The sequence below is a fragment of the Zootoca vivipara genome, chromosome 12, assembly GCF_963506605.1.
Source record: "Zootoca vivipara chromosome 12, rZooViv1.1, whole genome shotgun sequence".
In the NCBI taxonomy this organism is placed as follows: Eukaryota; Metazoa; Chordata; class Lepidosauria; order Squamata; family Lacertidae; genus Zootoca; species Zootoca vivipara.
The window spans coordinates 19,584,535-19,609,047 of record NC_083287.1 but is presented as its reverse complement, the minus strand read 5'-3'; the positions used below and the strand labels follow the sequence as shown (position 1 = coordinate 19,609,047).

General features: G+C 41.0%; 2 protein-coding genes across 5 annotated transcripts in view; one reads left to right on the top strand and one right to left on the bottom strand.

Annotated features, from left to right (window-relative positions):
* Positions 1 to 8,643, top strand: part of KAT2B (lysine acetyltransferase 2B) — a 40,616-nt gene extending 31,973 nt beyond the window's left edge. For 2 of the 3 annotated variants that reach the window (XM_060280669.1, XM_035129919.2), the window contains exons 12-18: positions 1,281 to 1,391; positions 3,097 to 3,240; positions 4,902 to 5,016; positions 6,219 to 6,255; positions 6,455 to 6,518; positions 6,672 to 6,756; positions 7,610 to 8,643. In XM_060280669.1, coding sequence (XP_060136652.1) covers positions 1,281 to 1,391; positions 3,097 to 3,240; positions 4,902 to 5,016; positions 6,219 to 6,255; positions 6,455 to 6,518; positions 6,672 to 6,756; positions 7,610 to 7,803 — 750 coding nt within the window. In that variant the 3' untranslated portion in view covers positions 7,804 to 8,643. The remainder of the gene's footprint in view (positions 1 to 1,280; positions 1,392 to 3,096; positions 3,241 to 4,901; positions 5,017 to 6,218; positions 6,256 to 6,454; positions 6,519 to 6,671; positions 6,757 to 7,609) is intronic. The other variant, XM_060280670.1, reaches the window with a different exon arrangement.
* A 1,227-nt stretch (positions 8,644 to 9,870) lies between these two features.
* On the bottom strand, positions 9,871 to 23,988 carry SGO1 (shugoshin 1). Of its 2 annotated transcripts, none has more exons than XM_035130323.2 (9): positions 23,886 to 23,988; positions 19,418 to 19,565; positions 19,140 to 19,336; positions 18,289 to 18,393; positions 17,989 to 18,056; positions 16,358 to 16,521; positions 14,459 to 15,307; positions 10,959 to 11,142; positions 9,871 to 10,726 (listed from the first exon to the last, which is right to left on the bottom strand). In XM_035130323.2, exons 2-9 carry the CDS (start codon positions 19,557 to 19,559, stop codon positions 10,549 to 10,551), a joined length of 1,887 nt encoding a protein of 628 aa, XP_034986214.2. In that variant the 5' UTR covers positions 19,560 to 19,565; positions 23,886 to 23,988; the 3' UTR covers positions 9,871 to 10,548. The 2 variants fall into 2 exon arrangements, with proteins under 2 accessions (XP_034986214.2, XP_060136654.1); XM_060280671.1 differs by lacking the exon at positions 23,886 to 23,988 and adding an exon at positions 23,447 to 23,474 and having other exon boundaries at positions 9,871 to 10,730.
* Between the last annotated feature and the right edge of the window lie 525 nt (positions 23,989 to 24,513).

Genomic DNA, 24,513 nt, shown 5'->3' with positions numbered 1-24,513 from the left:
TATTCTTCTCACGCCTGCCCTCGCCTCCGTTCCCCGCCTTCCTCTGATGCTTGCTTGCATATATCTTAGATCGTGAGCCTTTTAGGGCAGGAACCGCCGACATCTGTTCTTTGTCCTTCCCCACCAGATGTGGGGAACCTTTGGCTCTCCAGATGTTGCTGGACTTCAGCTTCCATCACCCCCAGCAAGCTTGGCCAATGGCCAGGGATGGTGGGAATTTTACTTCAGCAACATGTGGAGCTCCTCACAACTAATGCGGTCAGTCACTGGTTAAATACACCGTCCCACAGTTCTGCTCTCCTGCCCATAGCTGCCAAGTTATCCCTTTTTTACAGGGATTTTCCCTTATGCTGAATAGGCTTCCTCGCGAGAAAAGGGAAAACTTGGCAGCTATGCTCCTGCCTTTGTCATAGCTCGTGATCATTACCCAACCCAGTTAATCCTTCCTTAACCCACGGAAAATATTTTATTTCCACCTCGGTCACTGCAGATTACTCAGATGGGGGGTGGGGGCATTAGGCAGGAAAATAATATGCACCATTAGAATGTTTTTTTCTTGTTGTTATTGCTGTTCGATTTAGCTGATACATACTCAAAATAAAAAAAAAACCATTTAAATAGGACAGCTTTTGCAGAAAAATGTATTCATGGTGGAGAGAGACTTCATGATAATATAGACTGCAAAACTGGAAAATCCCTGGTTGAAATCTCGACTTTAGACATGAAATCGCTATTCTGTCAGTCTCAGCCTCCACCAGAAATATGGGGATAGCTTCTTTTGAAATGATTACTGAAATAATATATGTGATGCACTTTGAACATCCAGGAAAAACTTTTAGGGTGGATTTCAATGTAGTGACGAGTAGATCTTTCCATCAGTTCTGAGAGCAGGGAAAGCCCTATTGAACTAGCGGGAGTCCTTGCACGGGCTTCTGCCAGCAGAACAGGGTAGTTGATTCCAGCTCTAAATATGCAGACTTGCACACACAGCAGAACATTTAAACTTCCCTTCCCATTGCAGGGCCTGAGAGCTTCTACTCTGAAGCTTCTCGAGAGGCTGGGCTCTGAGGCAGAATTAGGTGTGCCTGTGCAGTTGAAAAGGGAAAATCAGACCTGGAAGTAGGAAGCATGTTATGCTGGCACCCCCACAGCATTCCTGGTGTTCCAATATGTTTCTTTGATTAAAGTTATTTTGTCCTCAGATTCTTACATATGAGCTTTAAGGTTTTTGACTTGTTGCATTTTGCAGAAAATAAATTGCCCTACTAATTTCTGTGCAGGGATATGGAACTCACCTAATGAATCACCTGAAGGAGTACCACATTAAGCACAATATTCTCAACTTCCTTACATACGCAGATGAATATGCAATTGGCTACTTCAAGAAGCAAGTGAGTAGCCCTGAGACAGTGCTTTCAATCTTGTGCGAGGGACTGGAATTTTAAGAACGGTTTGCAAAGATGGAGAAGTCTTTCAGGTGGACGGTAACCAAATGTCTGAGTGGAAAACGGTGTTATCCCTTGAATCTGATGAGCGGTGCATATAAACCCATGATTTGCCTGCTTCCTAAAGCCATTCATGAGCTTTATTGTCTAGCGCAGCTATCATGTGACTCTTCTGCATTGGATAAAGTTTTAGCACCAGTTCTATACACCCAGCAGGGTATCTGGGACTGGTAAGGAACAGTCATTTAGTAACCAGTACTAGACATCATTGGGTGGTGATGGGAAATCATCCTAAAGAAGCCACTGTTATGAAGGTGAAGTGGCTTGTAAGTTCTCCTATAGCCAGTGTCATAAATTGGACTTCATTCTCTAAGGAGGTAAGGTTATAATCTGCCAGGATTTTTTTTCTTTTGTGGCGTCCCCAGAATTATGGGATACACTTCCCTCAGAGATCTGTATGTTTTCACCTGCTTCTCAAGACAACTGGGAGGAAGAAATTTGTGTCCCACCAGGTATTAACTGGAATTAACTCCAGAATTAAGTGGAGATTGTACTGTTGCTTTCACATAGTTTCCCATTTTGCATTTTTTCTGGTTCCACAGGATATTTAGATTCCTGTGTTCCTAATATTTTGTCAAGCACCCTGCAAACATTTTTGTTAAGTCCAACTAGAAGTATTTTTAGTAAGTAGGTTTTCCAAGGAATGGCAGAGAACATTATTAATGTAGCATTCTGTATTTTGAACGAATTTCCCAGACACACTTTTAATTTACCGCACAATCCTGTGACAGTATATCTACCTAGAAGTATATTCCACTGAATTCAGTCCCAGATAATTAATGTATAGGGTTACAGCCTTAGGCCAATATTGTTAACAGGCAACACCCCATCCCACCCCCCAATTTGCAGGGTATTTACATTTTTAAATGGGTATTTGCTTGCTCTTACACAATAGATGACCTAATGCAAAACTTTCCTGTTGGAAGTCAAGCTCTGCTGTCACGTTGGAAAAAAAATGTGTTGAATGACCACTCCTTCCTCCAAACAGCGACTGGGTATACGCTCTAATTCTTCAAAGCATATTTCAAGAATATGCACATGAGAGTAGCAGTTAATACATTCCATTTCAAAAAATCAAGGAGGAGAGAGGGCAGCTGAACCAGTGGGGGATTTTTGTCTCTGCCTTTGGGCACTCAGTCACCTATCCTTCCTTGTAGAACTGCTGTCAGTCGTAGGCATCATATCCACATCTACTGAAGTATCATCACAAGTTTTTGGAACATCTATATGCCATTTGGGTTTCTTTCGTTGTTTCCTTTTTGAGGTCTCGCTGACAGTTGTACAGCGGTGGGAGCTATCCTGAGGCCCTATGTAGCTCGCAGGGCGACTTTGGAAATCAGAGGTAGATAGTGAACTCAATCTAAAAGGGGCACTGTGGCATATAGCGTGACTGCAGGTATATGTGCATTTCAGCAGTGTGTAAATTTGCGAATTATATATCCATCGGGGCTGCAGAGTTGTGGTTTGAAAGCTCACGAGGCAAAAGGTCACTCTGTGCTTCCAGGGGTGGGGAGGACCTTACAGTGGTTCCAGAAGGCTGCTGAAAAGCAGGTGAATGAAACGCATTGACGGAGACTTTTCTTTCCCTTAGGGGTTTTCAAAAGACATAAAGGTTCCAAAAGCAAAATACGTTGGCTATATCAAGGATTATGAAGGAGCAACTTTAATGGGATGTGAACTAAACCCAAGGATCCCTTACACCGAATTCTCAGTCATCATTAAGAAGCAGAAAGAGGTAAAAAAAAAAAGTAAACCAACTGTTTATTTTCTTTTATTGTTTTTTAAAACATGAATTACTAGTACCTGCCCCCAAGTATTTCTTAGGGAGAAGGTTTATTGCACAACTCTGACAGAGGGAATTGTTCTGAGTAGCTTTGGTAACGGAAAAGCATTCCTTCCCTTTTCTTACAGGCAAAAAATATTGATGTATAGAACGATGTGTCAGAAATGGAAAGTAGTGAAGTGTTAATTTGGCAGTTTGGTACACAAATGTGGGTTTTCTTCTCGTTGTGTTACAAGCCAGCCTTAATTAATCAGAAGAACATATAAATTGCATCTTCGTTCAAAAGAGATTTCCCCCCCATCTGCCATAGAACATTAAAACAACACAGATCAACTATACAAAAATACAGCAACATTTATTTATTTGTTGAATTATATTCCGCCCTGAAATGGCCCCAGAAGCTCAAATTTGATCCTGTTGGTTCACTGTCAGCCCCTGCAGTGCTCTCAGAATGAGACTGATGAAATTTGAGAATAAAATAATTTAGCCAGGTAAAAATACAGTAATTCAAAAAGCCTAGACAAATAAAAAGGTTTTACTAGAATTTTTGACATCCCCCCCCAAACTATTTATAAATATTATTTTCTATTTAAGGCTGCAACCCTATGCACACTTTCCTGGAAGTAAGCTCAGTTGAGCACAATGGGATTTCCTTCTGAGTAAGCATGCATAGGATTGCTATGCCTGTTCACAGCATATAATGTAGAACAGGGGTGGCAAACCTTTTCCAACCAGAGGACAGTGTTGCCTTCTGGGGACCTCTCATGAGAGTCACATAGCAGCAGCCAAAAACGTTTGTGTGATGAAAAAACGTCCACCCCTACTTTAGCACATATACACAAACAATGGCAGGAGTGGGATTTGAACCTATGGCCCCCAATTGGCAAGCTCAGGACAACTTTCCATGTGTTCCCCACATTACTCTCCACCCACCCTAGCAACAGAAGCCTATGCCAAGTGCTCCATCTTTCAACGACAGAGCCCAGTGCTGTTGGTGAGGGAGGGTGAAGGGGTTTTATTTGTGCCCCCGCAACCACCAAATTCTCAGGGGTCTTTGGGGCAGGGGCAGAGGTTAGCCATGGCTAGCCATAGTGGTTCCATGGACCAGGGAGCCCTACCACCAAAGGCTGCCTCCCAGCAATAAAAGAGCAGCTTTTAAAATGAAAAGCAGAACATTCTTATGTAATTTTTAATCCAACAGTGTAACCTGTTTTTAATTTGATGTACAAAAGTCCTCTAATGCCATTGTCCCATAGCATGGTCAGGGATTGAGTGATAGGAGACTACCTGGGAACCACATGCTTGCTACCTTGAGTTCCATGGTGGAAGAAAGTTGAGATGTATAAACACACCTAAGTGAAGCCCTAGTTGTGGTTCATCTTTAGCAGGAGGCGACTGGGTTTGTGCAACAAGTGTGCTTGCAGTAGAGCATGGATAAGCATCACATTGCAGACGGTGATGTGACTCAAACCTGCTCCTAATGTGTGAGAAGGCCACCTAGATCCATAGAAATCTTAAGCACCTCTCATGCCCCTTTACTCATCTATGCCTGTTGGTGCAGTACCTACTTCCTTCACCCCAAAAGTATGATTTCCATATTACTTTCGTTGCAGATTATTAAAAAGTTGATTGAAAGGAAGCAAGCTCAGATTCGGAAAGTTTATCCCGGCCTTTCTTGCTTCAAAGATGGTGTACGGCAGATTCCCATAGAAAGCATTCCCGGAATTAGTAAGTACCATTGTACATCAGTTATCATTAGGTTCATTCTTTTTCAGTTTAAACTTGAGAATATTGGATTTTTTTGTGTGGAAGTGACTTGCTTCTAGTTATTCATAACAATTTTATACCACTTTTGAAATAATGCATTACTGTAAAGAAAATGCACACGGGATTGTTACCAAGCATCCAGTTACACAGGAAGCCTACTTCTGCAACGGAGCAAGCAGCTCCTGCCCCTTCCTCTAAGCTGCAGTCCCCATACACCCCCCTAAAAACCTTTTCCAGGACGTTGGGAAGAATTCACGAAAGGCCTCTAAATAGTCAGGGTTAAACCACAGAGCCTAGGCTTTGCCGATCAGAAGGTCGGCGGTTCGAATTCCCACGATGGGGTGAGCTCCCGTTGCTCGGTCCCAGCTCCTGCCAACCTAGCAGTTTGAAAGCACGTCAAAGTGCAAGTAGATAAATAGGTACCACTCCGGAGGGAAGGGAAACGGCATTTCTGTGCATTGCTCTGGTTCGCCAGAAGCGGCTTAGTCATGCTGGCCACATGACCTGGAAGCTGTATGCCGGCTCCCTTGGCCAGTAAAGCTAGATGAGCGCTGCAACCCCAGAGTTGTCCGCAACTGGGCCTAATGGTCAGGGGTCCCTTTACCTTCACAGCTTGCAGAAAGCAGCAATGGATGCTGTCCTTTGGGATTTGCATCTGAATAAATGAGTGCGATGGGACATACTCCTAAATCACTGAATAGGATTGCAGTTGTACTCTCCCCACCTTTGAATAGGAGAACCCCATGCCATACTCCAAACTGTGTTTGAAAGTCCTCTCAGTTTCAAAAGCGGTTTGCCACATAGCCTGGGGAGGGGGCAACATTGGACATGTCGAATTAGATGTTTTTTACTAAAGTAGGATGAATAGATTAATTTGTCAATTTTTAAAAAAAATATTTCATTTTTCTTCATCAGATTTATATACTGCCCTTCATCAAAAGATCTCAGGGCGGTCCACAGGATTTTGTGGTTTATCCTACTTAATTGAATATTGGGAGTGTTGACTAAAGCAAACTAGGTGGGGACTTGGAATTACTGTAGCTGTTACTTTTGGCATTTCAGTAAGGATGCAATATAATTCTATGATAGGTCCACATCAACTCAGTTACTTTGTAATCTAATGTAATTCATTCTTAAATGTTCCACTTTTGTTTGCTATATAGGAGATACTGGCTGGAAACCAAGCAGTAAAGAGAAAGGGTAAGCGTTGTTTTCGACAAGGAAAACCTTCTAGAGTTCACCTGTACTGTACCTGTGAAGCATTTATATGTGTTGCACAATTGCTAAGTAACTAAAGTACATTTTTAATTTGTGGCCGATTGCTTTCTATTAATTAAAGAGCATTATGAAACTGAACAAATCATACATTTTAATCTTGTCTACTTTTCTTTTTTTCAAGTAAAGAACCCAAAGATCCAGATCAGCTTTACAGCACACTAAAAAACATTCTACAGCAGGTCAAGGTGAGCATTAATTTTCTGTAAATGTTTTGAAACCTTTTCCCGCTATGGAACGTGTCAGAGGGACACGTGAGGGACAAGGGATGTGAGGGACAAGGGATACAGGGAAGTCCCTCCCAGAACGTTTCAATGAGTGTATTTTCTCCCCTCTACCAGAGCCATCAAAGCGCTTGGCCATTCATGGAACCAGTGAAGAGAACAGAAGCTCCTGGATATTATGAAGTTATAAGGTTCCCGATGGGTAAGGCCACCAACTTTTTAAAAAGTAGAGCATCGAATGAATCAGAAGCAAATTGAGTATATAGGCTTTGCTCCCAGAATCCAAGAGTACAAGGGGGGGGGGCATTTATTTATACTGCTTCATGAAATCTTGCAAATGCCTGTATAGTAGTTTCTTGCAGTGCACTGCAACAGTGCAGAGGTTCTTGCATTTATAGTACAAAAGGAAACAGGAAAAGGAAGCTGCTATATACTGAGTCGGATCTAGTTCAGTATTATCTTCAGTGACTGGCAGTGGCTCTCCAGGATTTTAGACAGGGATATTCCTGCCTTTAAATAGTCCTTCTGTGTAAGTGGAAATTACTTGCAGTAACAGAACTTTGGATAGTAGAAGTGCTTTTTACATATAGCTTACAGTGACACCTTTGCCCTACCCTCCAAATTACAAGTTTTCACTATTGAGATTTCCATTGACCCAAACAGGATTTAATTTCAGGGGATGGGAGCCACAGGTCTTGCCATGATGGTGGTTTTTTTTCTTTTTTATACTTTTCAAACTGCAGCCTGTAGTGGCAGTCATATAACAACTCTGACCACTATGTTTCCCCATCGCCCATAATTCATATTTGCTGGAATGGTCATCACCATGGGCCAAGATTTAAATAAAATAAAAATAGGGGGAAGAGCTCTCACCACCAGCCTATTTTCAGCGTGTACATTTTTAAATAGGAATTAGGTCTGTAAGGGCACTTTTGAAACAGGACCTTTTCGCTAAAGAAGCACAGGGTGGGGAGGATGACAATTGTAAAAAAATTCTTTGCCTAGGATATATCAATATTGTAGGAACAAGACTTGATTTTTCTTTTCTTATACAGATCTGAAAACGATGAGTGAGCGACTGAAGAACAGGTACTACGTGTCTAAGAAGTTATTCATGGCAGATCTGCAGCGAGTCTTTACTAACTGCAGAGAGTACAACCCTCCTGAAAGTGAATACTACAAGTGTGCCAATATATTGGAGAAATTCTTCTACACAAAAATTAAAGAAGCTGGGTTAATTGACAAGTAATCAGTCCTTCTCTCATGCAATCAAGATGCCTAATTTAAGAGCAGAATATGCAGTTGATCTTTGAATAGAATTGAAATTTGTGTTTAAAAAAAACATTTTATTTACTAGCACTTTTAAAACATGTAATATAGAAGAGTTTATTTTATTAAAGTCTTTTTAAATGTACACTTGCATGCCCTTTTGCAGTGTATTCAGTAATACATTTTTATTAGAAGTATTGCACAAACTGTTTGGGGATTTGGAAAGGGAAATTTTTCCAAGCAGTGAATGTTTAAGCTTAATGTAATGCAGTATCAAATTGTAAAATAGCTTTTTATTTTTTACAAAAGATGCTAATGAAGGGGGAAATGAGTTTTATATATATTTTAATGAAACACTCAACTAAGAAGGTGCTATGAAAGAAAGAGAAATCCTCTAAGATACAAAAACCCCAGTAGGTTCAAACTTTCTCTGTGAATTTGATTCTTTAATATTAGAGTTTGCAAAGAAAATCTAAATATGTAGCATCATCTGACTTTGACTATGTTAGGTCACATTTCAAAAAAAATAAAAATCTGTGGTAGTCACAAACCACTTTTAAACCTTTTGTAGCACCAGCAAAAGCATAATTCACATAAACGATAACCATTTCTACCTTTATCCCCTAATCCAGCAAATGCTTTGTCTGCATAAGTTTTTACATACCTTTATACCTGAAAAGCCATTCTTCCCTCAAAGTCATACTTGGTCCTGCAGTACTTAGGTGAAAAGAGTCTTGATTTTCACACACACTAGATGTCACCAGTCACCAGATGTGACTGACATACATATGAAACCAAAGCACATGCAGATTTACATGCACATTTGACTAGCCCATATGATCTTCCTTTACTATCCTTACCCAATGGGAATGTCTTCTCTCCAGGTGCTACCACAAATTATTTAATTCTTGTGTTCAACACTTTCTGTATCAGTACTGTTGATACTTTCAAAGGTTTCATGAACTTCCTCATAAAAGTAGTTTTGGGCACACCCACCTCTCCCAGTGTTTATAGGGATTATTTTGGTTACATTGAACTGATTTTCAACTGGTCTTACTAGAACATTATTGATCATTACATCTGTATTTTTACCTACTCATTACATTAAATATTGGGAGTTACACCTTCATTCATGTAGGTGAGGGGAGGAAATATCACTTGCCATTCAGTTGTTAGAATGTGAACAGGCAGCAATTCTGCAACACCCAAGAAAGTAAATTCATTCATATTTTATTTCTTTCTCCTAATTTATACCAAGGCATTCAAGAACTAGTTTCATTGTTTTTATATGCACTGAAATATTTCACTAGCAAAACTGATGTAAAAAAATTGCCAAACAGAATTACAAGAGAAATTTACTTTCAAAATGGCTATGGTAGTGTTTATTCTAAAACTAAATTACCCTTGCTAGGTAATGGTACAAAATTAAGTCAAAATGGTAACATAAAAATGCCTTAGTGCTTTATATAAAAATCCATTTATTTGGCTTTGTATTTAAGGTACAATGATGCAGCTGTGTGTTAAGAGTATTTAAGTAGTAATTTTCAATTATTTTGTAAACTGGGCCAACAAAATCACCTCTTAAGCTTGATATCCTGTGAAAGTGTTATTTTCAAAGATTCTTATTGTCTTGAAATTAGAGTCTCTTCTATATTGAGAACATTTGGTTTCTAATTTAAAGATTATTTTCATAGATATTGTGCAATAAAGCTATATAGTACAATGTGTTTTAAAAATGCTTTAAGTGAAATTCTACATTTGTAAAATTATTTATTGTTCTGGTATAAAATGGTTTTAAATTATATGTATAAAATTAATCTTGTGTGCTATTTCGTACTTTGCATATTAAAAACCCCTGAAATATTTAACTGGTGCGAATAGAATTTCTGACAATTGTACCATCACTTTCAGATGGTAAGAACCAAACACTATGCTATTCCATGTAGTTAATCTGTTTTCCTGTGGACTCATTGAGGCCCCCCCCCCCCCATGAATAGATCTGAATTGAAAAGAGTGCAACTGTTACCAAACGAAACTATCTTCATTACATGTTCAACACTTCATGTCTACACACATGAAGTGCACAAAAAAAGTTGGCTTATAAATTGAGCATTCCAATTCATCCCTTGGAACCTACTCGTAAATTAAGGACAGCCAGAGGGTAAGCTTATTAATGTTTACTCAGAATCACTGTTCAGTATGGTTTACCTCCAAGTAACTGCATAAGAATGCACCTTGGAATATTTTTAAGATAGCTGTGCTACTATCCTTATGCAGTTAAAGTAAAACATCGGAACAAACACAAAGGAAGGGATGCTGGAACAATAGCACTACTGAGATAGCAAACTAAAATAGCTATCTTTTTCAAAAACATTGACACATTTTATTTCAATATAATCATTTAGAAAACACTACAAAGACTTTCAACAGTTAAATCTGTAATCTGAAGATTTGCTATAGAAATAGAATTTCATTAATTACATTTCAAGCAAAATGCGTAACAAGAAACTAGAAAAAGACACTAAATACATCATCAAATTCGATGTTTACAATTTTTAATACAAAACCTAGTTGTTCATATATTACATAAATTGAAACTCTGTGTGTGTTGTGTTGGGCCAGGGTGTGTTAAAATCTAAAAGCCGTTTTATGTACATAGTTAAGCTTTTCCAGTAATGATATTTCAGCAAATACACTTTACCTTTATATCAATACAACTACGTCGTTAAAAGGTTTTTCCCCTAAAAATGTTATTAAAATCAACCAACGCATTCAAATACCTCATTAGATCTGGGCAGTGATTTCTTTTTAAGAGAATTACAATTTTGGCTCTTTCTCTTTCTCTGTTTAAAAATTGGAGAATCCAGAAAGATGTTATCTGTAAAAGGGTCTCCTCTTCTGAGCTTCCTATCAAAGCAAAATAGTATATTAGTTTTGAAAGCATTCATGTAATTCTTACTTTGCCTCATAAATAAATTCATAAGCAGGTCAGATTCATAAGCCAGTTTGGATTTTATATTCAAAATATATTTCTAAACTGAATTACCGGTATACAACAAATTTCTAAAAACTGAATCATACAAAAAAATTCTGAAAAAAACTGGTTCATATCCATTTAAAAACAAATATACTGACCTACTGAGACTTGGTTCCTTATAGCTCACACGATCAGTACATCTACGTTTCTGTCGAATATTATCTTTTATTCCAGTACTCATCAGTGGGTGAGAAATTCTAGTTTGGGTAGAAGTTGATTCAAAATTGGTGATATCACCGAAACAGGGATGACATTTTTGAAGAGCCCTAGATGGTTTATCTGCTGGGGGAAAAATGTTTAAATGGTAATGACAGCAGTGAATAAGCTTTAAACAAACCCCTCTTCCTGTGGCTCCAAACAACACCTTAATATTGGTAAAGCTCTGTATATGAATTCTGCAGAATGGAAAGTTCATTAAATTTTCAAGATGACAACAACCAATATTCATGACAAAACCAGACTTGGCTCTTGCTGGAAAACAACCACTGCCACAGGCATATAAAATCTGCACCAATCTTTTAAGCCATAGCTCCAAGTTGTCTAAACCTACCCTTTAGGTCAGCAGTAAGATATGTTTTTAAAACATTTCTACGGTTGGGTGCAGCAATTCAGTCCATGAGGCCATATTCACCAAACCACACCAGCCTGACATTATGTATGGGGCAGGTAAGGATGCAGCTTCAAAGTAAGAATCAGCTTTGTGAGCTCCTGGTTGTTCCTTTGAGTGGGGATCACACTAGGATCAGCTACACTAAAGAGTTTATTCCTCAGGAACTCCATAGTGCAGCTAAGGCTTGCAGACAATGCCTCTTGACTGCCACTGAGCCCCTTTGCAGTACAATTGATTTCAAACCATGCCTGCAAATGGGAGTTCAAAGGGTGATTGGTGGTTACCAGGAAATCCTTTGAACTTTCAAAGTTTGCCTGTGGGAGGTGGGGGAATTGAGGATCTGGCCCACATGTTGCTTTCCCACCTAAACAGGTTATAAGACTAAAGCTAAATGTGCACAAGTTATGTGTTTTCTTTTAGTCATTTTTTAAAAAGAGTTTATGATGTGCAAATTAATCAGGAAAAGGAGTATGGCTATTCTTTCTCCCTCTGGGAAGCTCCAGAGGGTGAGTGCTCTTCCTTGGGAGACAAAATGTAAGAACATTAGCATGTTTGTGTATAGTTCACTGGTTTTCAACCAGTGTGCTGTGGCACCATGGACTTGAGGAACATTTAGGGGAGCCCTGGGGGCCATCCTTTCATTAACTTGCACCCCGTATCTTCCTGCATTATGTCTTTCTTTCTGGGGTACGTTTAGGGGAGCCGGCAGCTTTAACTTGCAGCTCATTATCTTCCTGAAATAAAAGTGGCAAATAAAGTGGAGACACTTTTGCATGACTGTTTATCTTCTTAGAATCTCCCCCAACAAAAATCTTCCCTAGCTTTAGTAACTAACAGTTCCATAGTTTTACACAAAGGGCTTGAGAAATGCAAGAAAATAAAGTAGCTTGATGATGTGTGTGCCTGGAGGTGCGTTCTATGAGGAGGGATTTAAAAATAACCCTCAAAGTGAGGAGTGTCTTCTGTGTTTCTCACTCCTACCTCCAACATCCCTTCCCCCTCTTGTTTTCTACCTCCCCCCAGGCAACAGCCCACTCCTTAACAGTCACCCAGCTTTATGGGGACAGGGAGAATGTTGCAAGAAAGGAGCATGCCTGAATGTGTGTTGTGTGTTGTGTTTCTGTTTCCATCCCCGTAATTACAAAATATTTCTGCTTCTGATCTTAATCTGGTATTGTCCTCTCCGTCCCACCCCCCATTATTTTAGGAAAGGCAGACTGGGATTGCCAGGTTGAGTGCGTCAGCTCAGCCCTGCAAAGCAGTGGCATTGCTTGGGTTCCAGTCGGCACACTTACATGCACACCAAAAATGGTGCCAAAAAGGGTTGCGATCAGAATGAGAAAATCCCCACTTAAGCGCATCCTGTAACAATCTCAGTGTAAGTGGCTTCCACAGCGGAGCCACAGAAAGAGCTGAAAATACCATCTCTCTGGCTATCACGGGGTAATTAGAGGCTAGGATGGGAGTAATCAACCTCCCTAAATCTTCTTGGGGGGGGGTTAACGGGAAGACGCAGTCTCATCCGCAGATGCCCACCAACCAGCTTCAACTTCAGAAGGAAGGAGGGGCTGGGGACACTGGATGGAAGCTCCCGAGATAGTATGGCTCTCCTGGACGCTGCTTTTGTGAGCGAGTCAAGTTCCCTTACTTAAGATAATAAATTGGATTTAAGTTTTGGACATGCTTCGGACGAGGAGGGAAGAATTAATTAGCTAAACAGTCCAGCCACCGAGGAGATAAGATGGAATTGAGGAAAGATTACATCAGAGCCAGAATGGTATGTTGAACAGAACGAAAAAAGAGGGGGGGGACACTTTTATTATTGTGCCTTATTATCTTACCTAACAACCCCCCCCCCCAAAGAACAGTTTATAACATTTACAGCAAGCGAGACTGGAAAGTTTGGAATTTGTTGATATAATATGGTTTCTAAAATTTAACTGTGTGGAAATGAAGACGATAAAAGATTCCCTAAATCATTGACATCAAATAGAAGCAAATCTCATTAGCTGCTGGTGTTTTGTAAAAAAAAAACGTTTTGGACTGTCTCCTGGAAAGTTTGTGGGAAGTGGCACAGTTTTAATTGGGGAATCCGCCATGTTGGAGTCAAAACCGGGTCACAGATAAGTCAAAGGGGGAGATGAGCCTTAAATATGTCATTAGATGTGTGCTTCCAGCTTTGATCTGGCAAATTTCTCTTGGAAAGACTGTATTATGCAACCGGTTTTGAGAAACTATTGAACAGATGTTTGGATTTGATTTATTGGAATTACATGAAGATGGCGGTGGCAGCAGTGAAAAGACTCTAGTACTATTGGACTGATTTGGCAGAATACCAGCGTGTGAGGAGATATTGCAAATCTACAGAAGGGAATCATAGGCATAAAATCCGCACAGAATCATATATTGGTTGGTTAAACTCGCTTGCTGGAACAACTCAGAGGCTGTGAAAAGAAGACAGAAGGATAATAATAGAATTATTGGAAATGACTTTGATTATATTGATTAGAAAGGTAGTAAACTATAAGATGATCAGATCCTACGAATCCGAAGCATGGGAAGTCCGATTAAATTTTTTATAATTTGGCAGAGTATTTGGATTGATATTTGTATAATTTGGAATATGATTGGATGGTTAAAGTGGAAAATTTAATAAAAATGATTTTTTAAAAAACACGCAGAAACAATGTGGTTGGTGAAGGGACCCGTGGACTCAAAAAGGTTGAAAACCGCTTTTCTAGATAGCCCTCTTCCTGGCAATTTTAAAGTGGAGAAAAAACTACAGGAAATATCCAGTTGTGGCATTCCATTTGTGCAAAGGAATTCCACTTGTACAAATTAGATTTATCCTTTTTTTTGCAGCCAAAGAAAGAGAAATCCTATTGTGTTTGCTCAAATTTAGATTTCCAACCTTTTCAGTTACTGTAGCTGTCGGTATCTCTATGCTTATTCACATACTGATTTTTTCAAAACATAATTATAACTTACCTACAACATTTTCCTTATCTGCATCATTATAAGATTTTTTAGTATTCCTTTCCCCCCCCTCAGGACTACTGCCATGCTGTTCATTCACAGTGTTCTTTGATTGTTGCCTTGTGTGTCTTGGGCTGCCATCAGTTGTGCATTCTAAGCTTTTCCTGGATTTTTTCATGCAAGGCACATACTGACTATCATCAGAGTCCTCTTCTGAAGCAAATGATTCGCTACAAGAAGTTTCTGTTTCTTCTCTATTTTTTTTTTCTTGGATGTTATTCTCTTCAACTTTGTTTTGTCGGAAAGGTGTGATATGGACACACTCCTCAAAAACAAAATCATAAGCATCATTGGAACCAGTTGATCTATCTGTTTTTTCTTTGGAACAGCACTTCCTGTTATGGCTTCTCTCTTTTCTGGACCTTGTCCTGGATCTGTTTTTTGTTTCCAGTTTCCTTTTCTGGTCTTTCTCTTTGTGTGTTTGAGAACCTCCAACAATTTTAAAATCAGTTTGTTTGGGGGCTGCTGTTGGGGTATTTGATTCAGGTAACATATTAGGCTGTTCCAAAGTTTTGTCTGTGTTTATCTTATCTTTCTCTTGAGAAACATAAGTTTCTTCATATTGTTCATTATTTTTCACCAAGCTTGACTCAGGGCCAGGTTCATCTTGTTGGCAACATTCTGTTACCTGCTCAAGTACTTCTGGACTCCTACCATCAGATGCATCAAATAGATTCTGGGTTTTGATCCTGGAGTAGCAACGACGGATAGATACATTTTTTAGTGAGCTACTATCAAATTGCATGTTCTCTTCACTTCTGTTCTCATATTCCATATGAGAGTGGGAACTACTTTGCCAACCTGGTAATTTAAAATAATGTGTGTCAATTCTGCAGGGAAGCTATTAAGTAGTTACTAGAATACCACAGAAAAAAATTAGATGCTAAATATGGTTAGTAAGGTTTGGCAGATTGGTCCATCAGATGGAACAGTTATAACCAACAGCTATAATGATAAAATCATTATTCTTATTAATTATAATACCGATACAGATGTAGACATTGTTTACCAATAATGCCTGTGCATAGAGAATTACAACAGAAATCTGTGAACTTGCTCTGTTTCCACAAGCAAAGGTAAATGTTATCAGGTCATTTTCACCTCAGTACAAGTACTTTGCCAAAGCTGTGCAGAGTGGGAAAGAGAACTGCAGAACTGAGTCCTGTGAGAACTGGTTGATTATGCCAAATGAATATGCCAAATCTATATGTACATTTATGTCCTACTATCTCATGCCTGAGTATTAAAGGCAGCAAATTTGACTTTAAATGTTTAATTAAAAATGTATTATGGTTGCAAGCCAGTTGATATCCCTCTGTCAAATCTTTGATCCAATAGGGCCTTCTGTCACCAGAACAGAGATTAAGGCAATTGTAAATGAATCTTCCCCAACAACCCCAACTCCACTGCCATCTGCTCTGGAGGCAGGGGGACTCTTCAGAGCTTGGGCTGAGGGGCTGCCTCTCTGAAGATCACTTCAATCCCTGTTCCACTGACAGGAGGCTTTGCTAAATTAATGAGCCTTCTGTCAGCAGAGGGACACCTTTCATAAAAAGTGCAGTTATGGCACATAGCAAGGAAATAGCTTTGTACAAGATTATGAAACTGCTGTTATGCTGCTACTTGTGACCAGAATCCGAACAGCTACTTTAGGTGTTCCTAAGACAGGAAAGGTATACTTCTCGCTCCCACTGCAATAAGCAAACCTCCAAGTAATACTGTAATCTGCTTTTAAAATCCACTCAGCTTCGAAAGCACGTGGTTTAAGAAACAGAATATAAGGTATGCAGAATCAGCAGCGGTTCTTTAGAACCCAGTCAATGCTCTTTAATAGTAAATAGCATTACCTACCTGTATCCATCTCTGATGTTGATAAAACATATTCAGTCATAACATCTTGCTGGGGATCAGCTGCAACATCTGAATAATTTGTACCTGTATTATCCTTTAATTCTGTTCCAGATGTTTTATCTTGCTTGCTCGTATCTATAGAAAGGACATGCCTTAGATGTGCCCTAAGGGGGGGGGGGAAGGTGAAATTCACTGAATTATTTTAAGAGCAGATTCTCATACAGCAGTTTTGGTACACACACCCTGCAAGAAAAATCAAGGGTCTTTAATATGGTTTCCTAAATTAAAACTGAATGAGAACCTTCACTCTTGTAAACAAAGGTATGTTCCAAGAATATGTGCTTGAGAATGGAATACAAAGCTACATGGCAGTTAGTTTTCTCAAATTCAATTTGGCTTTGGACAGGGAAAAAATATTTTATTTAAAAACTGCATTAAAGCACACTTTCTAAGAAACATTCCTGTTCAAAAGTGCTGTACTTGGTGGTAATGTACAGCTGTTCTAAAGAAATAGCTCTGTCAGAAACTGCAAAAATATGACTCCTGTTGTGATCTTCATAACACCTTCTCTGGAGAAACCTGGAACTAGATTTTGCTTCACTCATGCAGGCTAACCATTGCTTTCTCCTGGTCAGGAAGGGATGTACAAGGGCTTCCTGTCTCAGTGGTGCTTTGTTAAGAGTAAGCCTTGTGTTTCTGGTCCTGATCTTTGATCTTGCCTCTTGGGTTCTGCTTCCTCGTTTGCCAGATTGCTCTTTGCTCCTGACTCAGGGGCCCACACTCAGTCAAAACTCCAGTCCACAGGCCAATCCTGACGATTACTTATGGAGAAAATATGGTTGCAGAATATAGCTGGTTTCATGCTACTCTATCATACTTTCCTGAATCAAAATTTCAGATCTATGCGAACATTTTTCAGCTTGAACCAAAAAAATAAAAAAAAATTCCTTCCAGTAGCACCTTAGAGACCAATGAGCTTTCATGTGCATTCACACTTCTTGCACACGAAAGCTTATAACTATGACAAACTTAGTTGGTCTCTAAGGTGCTACTGGAATGAATTTTTTTTTTGTTTGTTTGTTTCAACTACGTCAGACCAACACGGCTACCTACCTATAACAAGTATGTTTGAGCTTGGCATTGTTAACTGGTCATTTGGTAATTTTCTCAATTCTAATCATTTTATTTCATAACTGAGCGACACAGGAGTCTAAGCTCTTCTCACAACCCGTGCATGTTCCACTTTTTGGGTTGTCCTCATCACATAATTTTGACTGTGCTCTAATAACACGGAATATAATCTTTAGTACATATATTTATGGAATAGCTTTCATAATCAAATATATAGGCTTTGTAGAGAAGAGCTCTTGAAATTCAAGAACCATCAGGCAACGTGAGAAAACCTTTTTTTCTATCCCACAGCAACATTTTTTTGGGGGGGAGGGGGAAGTGATCAATTAAGTTAACAGAAACCATTTTCAATTATCATAGCGTGTGTGTGTATATGCGTGCACCTGTGTGTATAAAACACAAGCTAAAATATATTTTATTGATGCAAGTGTCTTGAATTTGTTTTGAAGGGGAAAAAACAGGCAGAAAAATTGAAATATATTACCGGTAAGTATACTTACAAGGAATCTTTGCTTCTTACATTGCTAGAATCACACTCTTCAGCATTGGAGGCACTGAGAGTCTGGTTCTGTAAAAATTCAAGATCTTATGCTGAAAAATTTACTGAGTGGACCATACATGAAGCACATAATAAAGTGAGATGTCTGAAAATGTGGCTCCCATCCCAGCTGCAGCTTATGAGGCAACTATTGGACAGTAACAGCAAAATATTTAAGCAATTTTCTTAACGGATGCAGAACTGATAACAGTCTAAAGTCAGAAAGTAACATACTTTCCCCAAGGATGGGAAAAAGACTTACAAGTGCTGTGTTATGTTGATTTTTTGCTGAACCAAGAAGACTTGTTGCATTGAGTAGGTCTTGAACAACTTTAGAAATAATCTCCTTCAAAGCCATTAATCTAGTCTAAAAGAAACGAAGAGTTAACTGATGTAGTTACAATACAACAGTGAGCTTGTTTAGAAATAAAATGAACAGGAAATAGTGATTTCTATTTGTTTATTATACAAGTTATTTGCTACAACAGGTCACATTCTCAAGGACAACCCTTTCCCATATTAACCAACCCAACCCAAACCTTGAAATAAGACATTTGAGGTCCTAATCTGTGTGCCCCACCCAGTAGGGTGACAAGAGAACAAGCCTTTTCTGTGATAGTCCTCAATTATGAAAAGCTCTACGCCTGGAAGCTTGTCTGCCACTAACATGGTCATCTTTTTGGCAACAGACAAATAAATACATTTTCTTTTCCTAGGCTTTGGGGCAGCACTAATGAGCTGGCTTTATGTGATTTCTTCTTCTTGTCATTTGTGCTTTCAGCTGAAGTGGATATTTTGTGCTTTTAGATAATTCTTTGGAAAATACTTTTAGTATTATTTGTAACATTTTAAGGGATTTATTTACAGATTGTGTTTTATTCTTCTTGCAAATTACTTCAAAACTTCTGGTTCTGATCTGAAGTGATAAATATTCTGTTCGTGGACTGCGCGTACGTTAGTGGAGCACATATAAGTGCACCCAATCCCACTCTCTTTTGGGTCCAAAAAGACCTGTGCATTGGCAATCATGTGTCAATTGGACATGCCTAAAACAATTGCTGCCTGTATTTTAATTGAACATTATATATGTACAACATGTCTTAAGATAGTTACCTCAGAATGCTCTTTTCCTTGTTGTAATGCCAGCTTTCTATGCAAGGCAAACACCTGAAATTTCAGACTCTGATATTCTCTCTTTAAATACAGGATTGTATCTTGTGCGTCCCTCATTTTGCTTTTCTCCTCTTCCAAAGCCAGAGCTAATGCTCGATTGTTTGCTTGAAAGCTTTTCATCAGTGTAGATGAGTTGTCTGGAAAAAATGGAAATAATTCCTAATATTTCTATTTCTGGGAAAACTTGAATAAAATACAGTATTAAAAAAAATACTTACTTGCAATTTTACTGTTGACAGATAAGATTTGTTTGGTTTTGCCCAACTGTGCCCATTTTTTATTTCGCCTTTCTTTCATTCGTTCTTTTATATCTTCCAGGCTGTCCTTAAATGACTTTTTCAAGCACCTTTCTCTAGTCATTTTCCACTTTAAAAAAAATACAAAAACAACTGATTACAGTTTAACAAATATTTATTTAAAAGGCTTTCTTACTAATATAGAAAAATTAACTCTTTGTCCCATCTTATATTAACACCCCCCCCAAAAAATCTATCAGCTATCTGTCTTTATCATAAAATGGCATTGAAAAGGTAAGGTTTTGCCTATTCTTCAACGGTCCATAAAGATTTACTGGAGCAAACCTATTATTTTAAATCATAAATTTGAAAAATATGCTTATTTAATTAGAACCAGTAGTCTTAAAAACTGCGAACTACAGCTTGTTAAAACAAGACGATTAAAACCACCTAGGAATAATACCCATTTTAAAATATATTTCTTAATAAAAATTTCTTATTAACCACCCCCACCCTCGGTCCCTTCAGTAAACTGTAGGGCAACAGCGTTCCCTATATATATATATATATATATATATATATATATATATATATATATATACACATATATATATATACACACATATATATATATATACACACACACACACACACACACACATATATATATATATATATATACACATGTTTAAATGTTTGATTGTTTTTAATATTCTGTTGGGAGCCTCCCAGAGTGGCTGGGGAAACCCATCCACATGGATGGGGTATAAATAATAAATTATTATTATATTATCATCCATCCCTGAATTGAGCTTCTGGGGTCTATATCCACTGCACTCTTTCAAAACTTCTGTCTTCAGATACCCTTCCTTCAAAAAAACCCACCCCTAAGTATCAAATCCAATTCCATGGATTGAACCTAGAACCTTTGTGTGGGGGACTCCCTGGTCCGAAGCCTGGGAGTCATTTTGGACTTACAGCTGCCTACGGAGGCACACGTCAATTCTGTGTCCAGGGCAGCTGTCTACCAGCTCTGTCTGGTACGCAGGCTGAGACCCTACCTGCCTGAAGACTGTCTCGCCAGAGTGGTGCATGCTCTGGTTATCTCCTCCTTGGACCTATACGTGGGGCTACCTTTGAAGGTGACTCAGAAACTGCAATTAATCCAGAATGCGGCAGCTAGACTGGTGAGTGGGAGTGGCCGCCGAGACTACCGTGTTTCCCCTTTTTTAAGACACCGTCTTATAACTTTTTTTCCTCAAAAAAACACACGGTGGCTTATTTTCAGGTGGTGTCTTATTTTTTATTACCACATAAGTACCGGTATGGTAAAGTAATCTACAGTACATTTATCCAGGGTACAGTACATTTATTTATTAAGGGTGCTGCTGGCGGGGCTGGAGCTGTTGCTCGGAGGCGCAGTGTCCAGCCTCGCCTCTTCCTTGGTGCCCTCCAGAACTGCGCCTATCACTATATCTTATTGCCAAGTCTTGTGGGGGGCGGTGCGGAAGTGACACCACCCGCTTGGCCACCTCCTGCGATGCCAGAATGTTCCCAATCGGAGGGGAGGCAAAGCGTGGTGTCCAAAAGCCCCCCCCCCCAAAAAAGAGCTGGGTCTCTGAAGGTTTGTAAGTCCTACACACCAGATCCTCCTCCAGGAGAAAGAGAGAGAGACTATTCAGAGCCCGCCAGAGCCACTCCTCCTCCAGATTTGCAGTGGGTCTCTTGGCAAAACGAGACGGGGAGGGGATGTCAGTTTTAAAAAAAGCCAGAAGGTGCTTTTTAGATATAAAAACAAGCAGAAAATGAAATGAAGCTATTCTGAACCACCCTATGGCCATAGAACATCTGTAAGCAGCATTGCCCAGGAAGATACCATTACCTTCCCCATTGGGCAAATGTACACCCGACTGGAGCCACTTTATGCTTCCAAAAGCATCAGATTACATGCCATGACAGTTCACAGAAGAGTTTGCCAAGTCTGCCTCTACAATCTTCACATTTGAACTGTCAGTTCCTTTACTACTTTATTGGAAGTTTCATGTTGTGTATGTCACACCACCGGCCCTGCCTACTCTAGCCCTCAGCTGCAGTGCAGGATACTACGGTATATTGTAAACATCAGTGTTGAAGCAAGATTCAACCATGAATTCACTCAGCTCCTGAACAGGGAATTGTGGAGTGTGTGGGGAGGGGGGGGGAGAGAGAGAGAGACGCATGCACACAGAGAGATGTGCACACAGGGGGGGGGAGAGAGACGCGCGCGCAAACACACACACAGAGAGACAGACGCGCACACACAGAGACAGAGAGACACGCACGGGGAGAGAGAGACGCGCGCACACACAGACGGACGCGCGCACACACAGAGAGAGAGTGCGGCGCTGCTTTGCGCTTTGTCGGAAGCGGCGGTGGCTGCAGCGTTGACAAAGCACGAAGCAGCACCGCACTTAGGGGAAGATGGCCAGGGAGGGGTCTGCGGGGCCGAGGCAACGTGTGAAAGGGAGGGATGGCGATGAGGAAGCGGGGAGTGAACCGATTGGGGCTTTAACATGCCCGCACGCGCAAAAGGGAGGCTCGGAATGTGGAGATCGTTTCTCTTAAAGTGGCGCAAGTAACGAGCCTCTCTTTCCTCCTGCTGCTCGTGCCCTTGGTGCTCCGTGCGACGCTGCTTCGCGCTTTGTTAGCGTTGCAGTCGCCGCCGCTTCCGGGCGCCGACCCAACCCGACCGGCTTCCTCCTCCTGCCGCAGCCGGCATTGCAGGAGCTGGGTCCTGCTGGCTTGTGCCCTCGGTGCTCCGTGCAGCTGCTGCAGGCTTTATCGGCTGCTGTGCTGCCGCTTCCGGGCACTGTCCAGACACGGCAGGCTTCCTCTTCCTGTAGCGTCCGGCGTGCTGGGTCCCACTAGCTGGCTGGGGCACTTGGTGGTCTTGCTCCGCGCGGCACTGAAGTATGGCTTATTTTCAGGGTATGACTTATATGTCTCAAATGCATAAAAACCCTGCCCTGGCTTACTTTTTGACTATGTATTAAAAAAGGGGAAACACGGTATATAACACCAGTCCTGAAAGACCTACATTGGCTCCCAGTACGTTTCCGAGCACAATTCAAAGTGTTGGTGCTGATCTTTAAACCCCTAAATGGCTTCGTCTTCAGGATACCTGAAGGAGTGTCTCCACCCCCATCGTTCAGCCCGGACACTGAGGTGGCCTTCTGGCGGTTCCCTTACTGTGAGGTTACAGGGAAACAGACAGAGGGCCTTCTCGATAGTGGCGCCCATCCTGTGAAACGCCCTCCCATCAGATGTCAAGGAAATAAACAACTGACTTTTAGAAGACATTTGAAGGCAGCCCTGTTTAGGGAAGTTTTTAATGTTTGAAGTTTTATTCTGTTTTTAATGTTCTGTTGAACATTCCCCCCCCCCACTGGCTGGGAAACCCAACCAGATGGGCGGAGTAGAAATAAATTATTATTATTATTATTATTATTATTTACAGGTAGGTAGCCGTGTTGGTCTGACATAGTCAAAACAAAAATAAAATTAAATTCCTTCCAGTAGCACCTTAGAGACCAACTAAGTTTGTCATAGGTATGAGCTTTCGTGTGCATGCACACTTAATTATTATTATCATGGTTTGTTTATAATCCACATTATTAAAATAGCAATTGTGTGCGCAGTAGCTGGATTGTGTCATTCACCCCCATCGTTCTGCCCGGACACTGAGGTCCAGCGCCGAGGGCCTTCTGGCGGTTCCTTCACTGCGAGAATTGAGGTTACAGGGAACCAGGCAGAGGGCCTTCTCGATAATGGCACTGGCCCTGTGGAATGCCCTCCTATCAAAGAAAATTTAGAAGACATCTGCAGGCAACTCTGTTTAGGGAAATTTTTAATGTTCCCCAGAGTGGCAGGGGAAACCCAGCTAGATGGGCGGGGTATAAATAATAAATTATCATTATTATTAAGACAGGCCTGATTTGATTTCAATGTGCAATCGCGTAACGGTCCTGCTACCTATTCCTGCGTTGCAGGGGGGTTGGACTAGATGATCCTCAGGGTCCCTTCCGACTTTACAATTCTCCTATCTATCTGACGAGTGCCGGGCCGTTTGGGTCGCACCCAACCCGGCCCACTTTTAAGCGGCCATTCCTTTCAAACCAGTGTGCTCCAAGAGCACGACTAAGCGCGGATCCGGCCCCTTCAGTTCCTTAGCAGTCAGAGCCCGAGAGGCCAGCCGCCCTCGGGAGAAACGGCCTCTCCAGTTTCGGGCTCCGCTTTGTAAGGTAGGTGGCGGGAGCCTCCATTTCCCCACTGCTTCCATCCTTTATCTCTCTCTTCCTACTCCCTCCCGACCCGCCGGCCGGCGGCGAACGGACGACCGCAAACGGAGGACTTCAGCAGGGCTCCCTCGTACCCACCCGCCGCCATTATGGACAGAGAAGTACCACCGAACCTGCGTCTGAGGGGCGCGTGCTCCTCCCTCCTCCTTTTTTCCTCAGGTTCCTTCAACTGCTCGACGGAGTCCGCGCGACGACCCAAAAAGCCGTTGGTGATGGTGGTTTTTTTTGTGTTTCTGTGTCTTTCAGGCGACGACTTCGCCACTCGCTCGTTCAAAATTCTCCGCCGCGCTTCCCGATTGGCCGGCTTGCTCACAGCTGGGCGGGGCGTCGTTTCGTCATCGCGCATTTCCTCCTCTTCTGTTTCCCAGCTGGGCGGGGGCGTCGTTTCGTCATCGCGCATTTCCTCCTCCTCCTCCTCCTCCTCCTCCTCCTCCTCCTCCTCCTCCTCCTCCTCCTCCTCCTTTGTTTCCGCCTTCTTTCTACGGACCTGTGGGTTTTCATCTTTCGCTTCGCCCTCAACTCCGCAAAGGGGGCGGGCACGGCGCCATGAGTGACCCGCGGCTGCGCCAGTCGAAAGGCGTAGACTGGTGAGGGTTGCGGGCTGCAGTTGCGGGCTGTTTTTCTGCTTCTGCGAAAGTCTTGTGTTGCTGGGTATAATTCTAGAATGAGTGATTGAGTGCAAATTAGAAAAGGACCCCAGCTCTGCCCTGGGAAATATAATTTATACGTTATATATATATA

What these genes read in the sequence shown, in the direction of transcription:
- SGO1 (XM_035130323.2), bottom strand. Translation starts at nt 19,559, where the DNA reads ATGACTAGAGAAAGGTGCTTGAAAAAGTCATTTAAGGACAGCCTGGAA. An exon ending in ATCAACATAACACAGCACTT is followed by an intron (nt 18,057 to 18,288) that starts GTAAGTCTTTTT and finishes GAATTTTTACAG; the next exon opens with AACCAGACTCTCAGTGCCTC. An exon ending in AAGGAACCAAGTCTCAGTAG is followed by an intron (nt 10,727 to 10,958) that starts GTCAGTATATTT and finishes TTTGATAGGAAG; the next exon opens with CTCAGAAGAGGAGACCCTTT.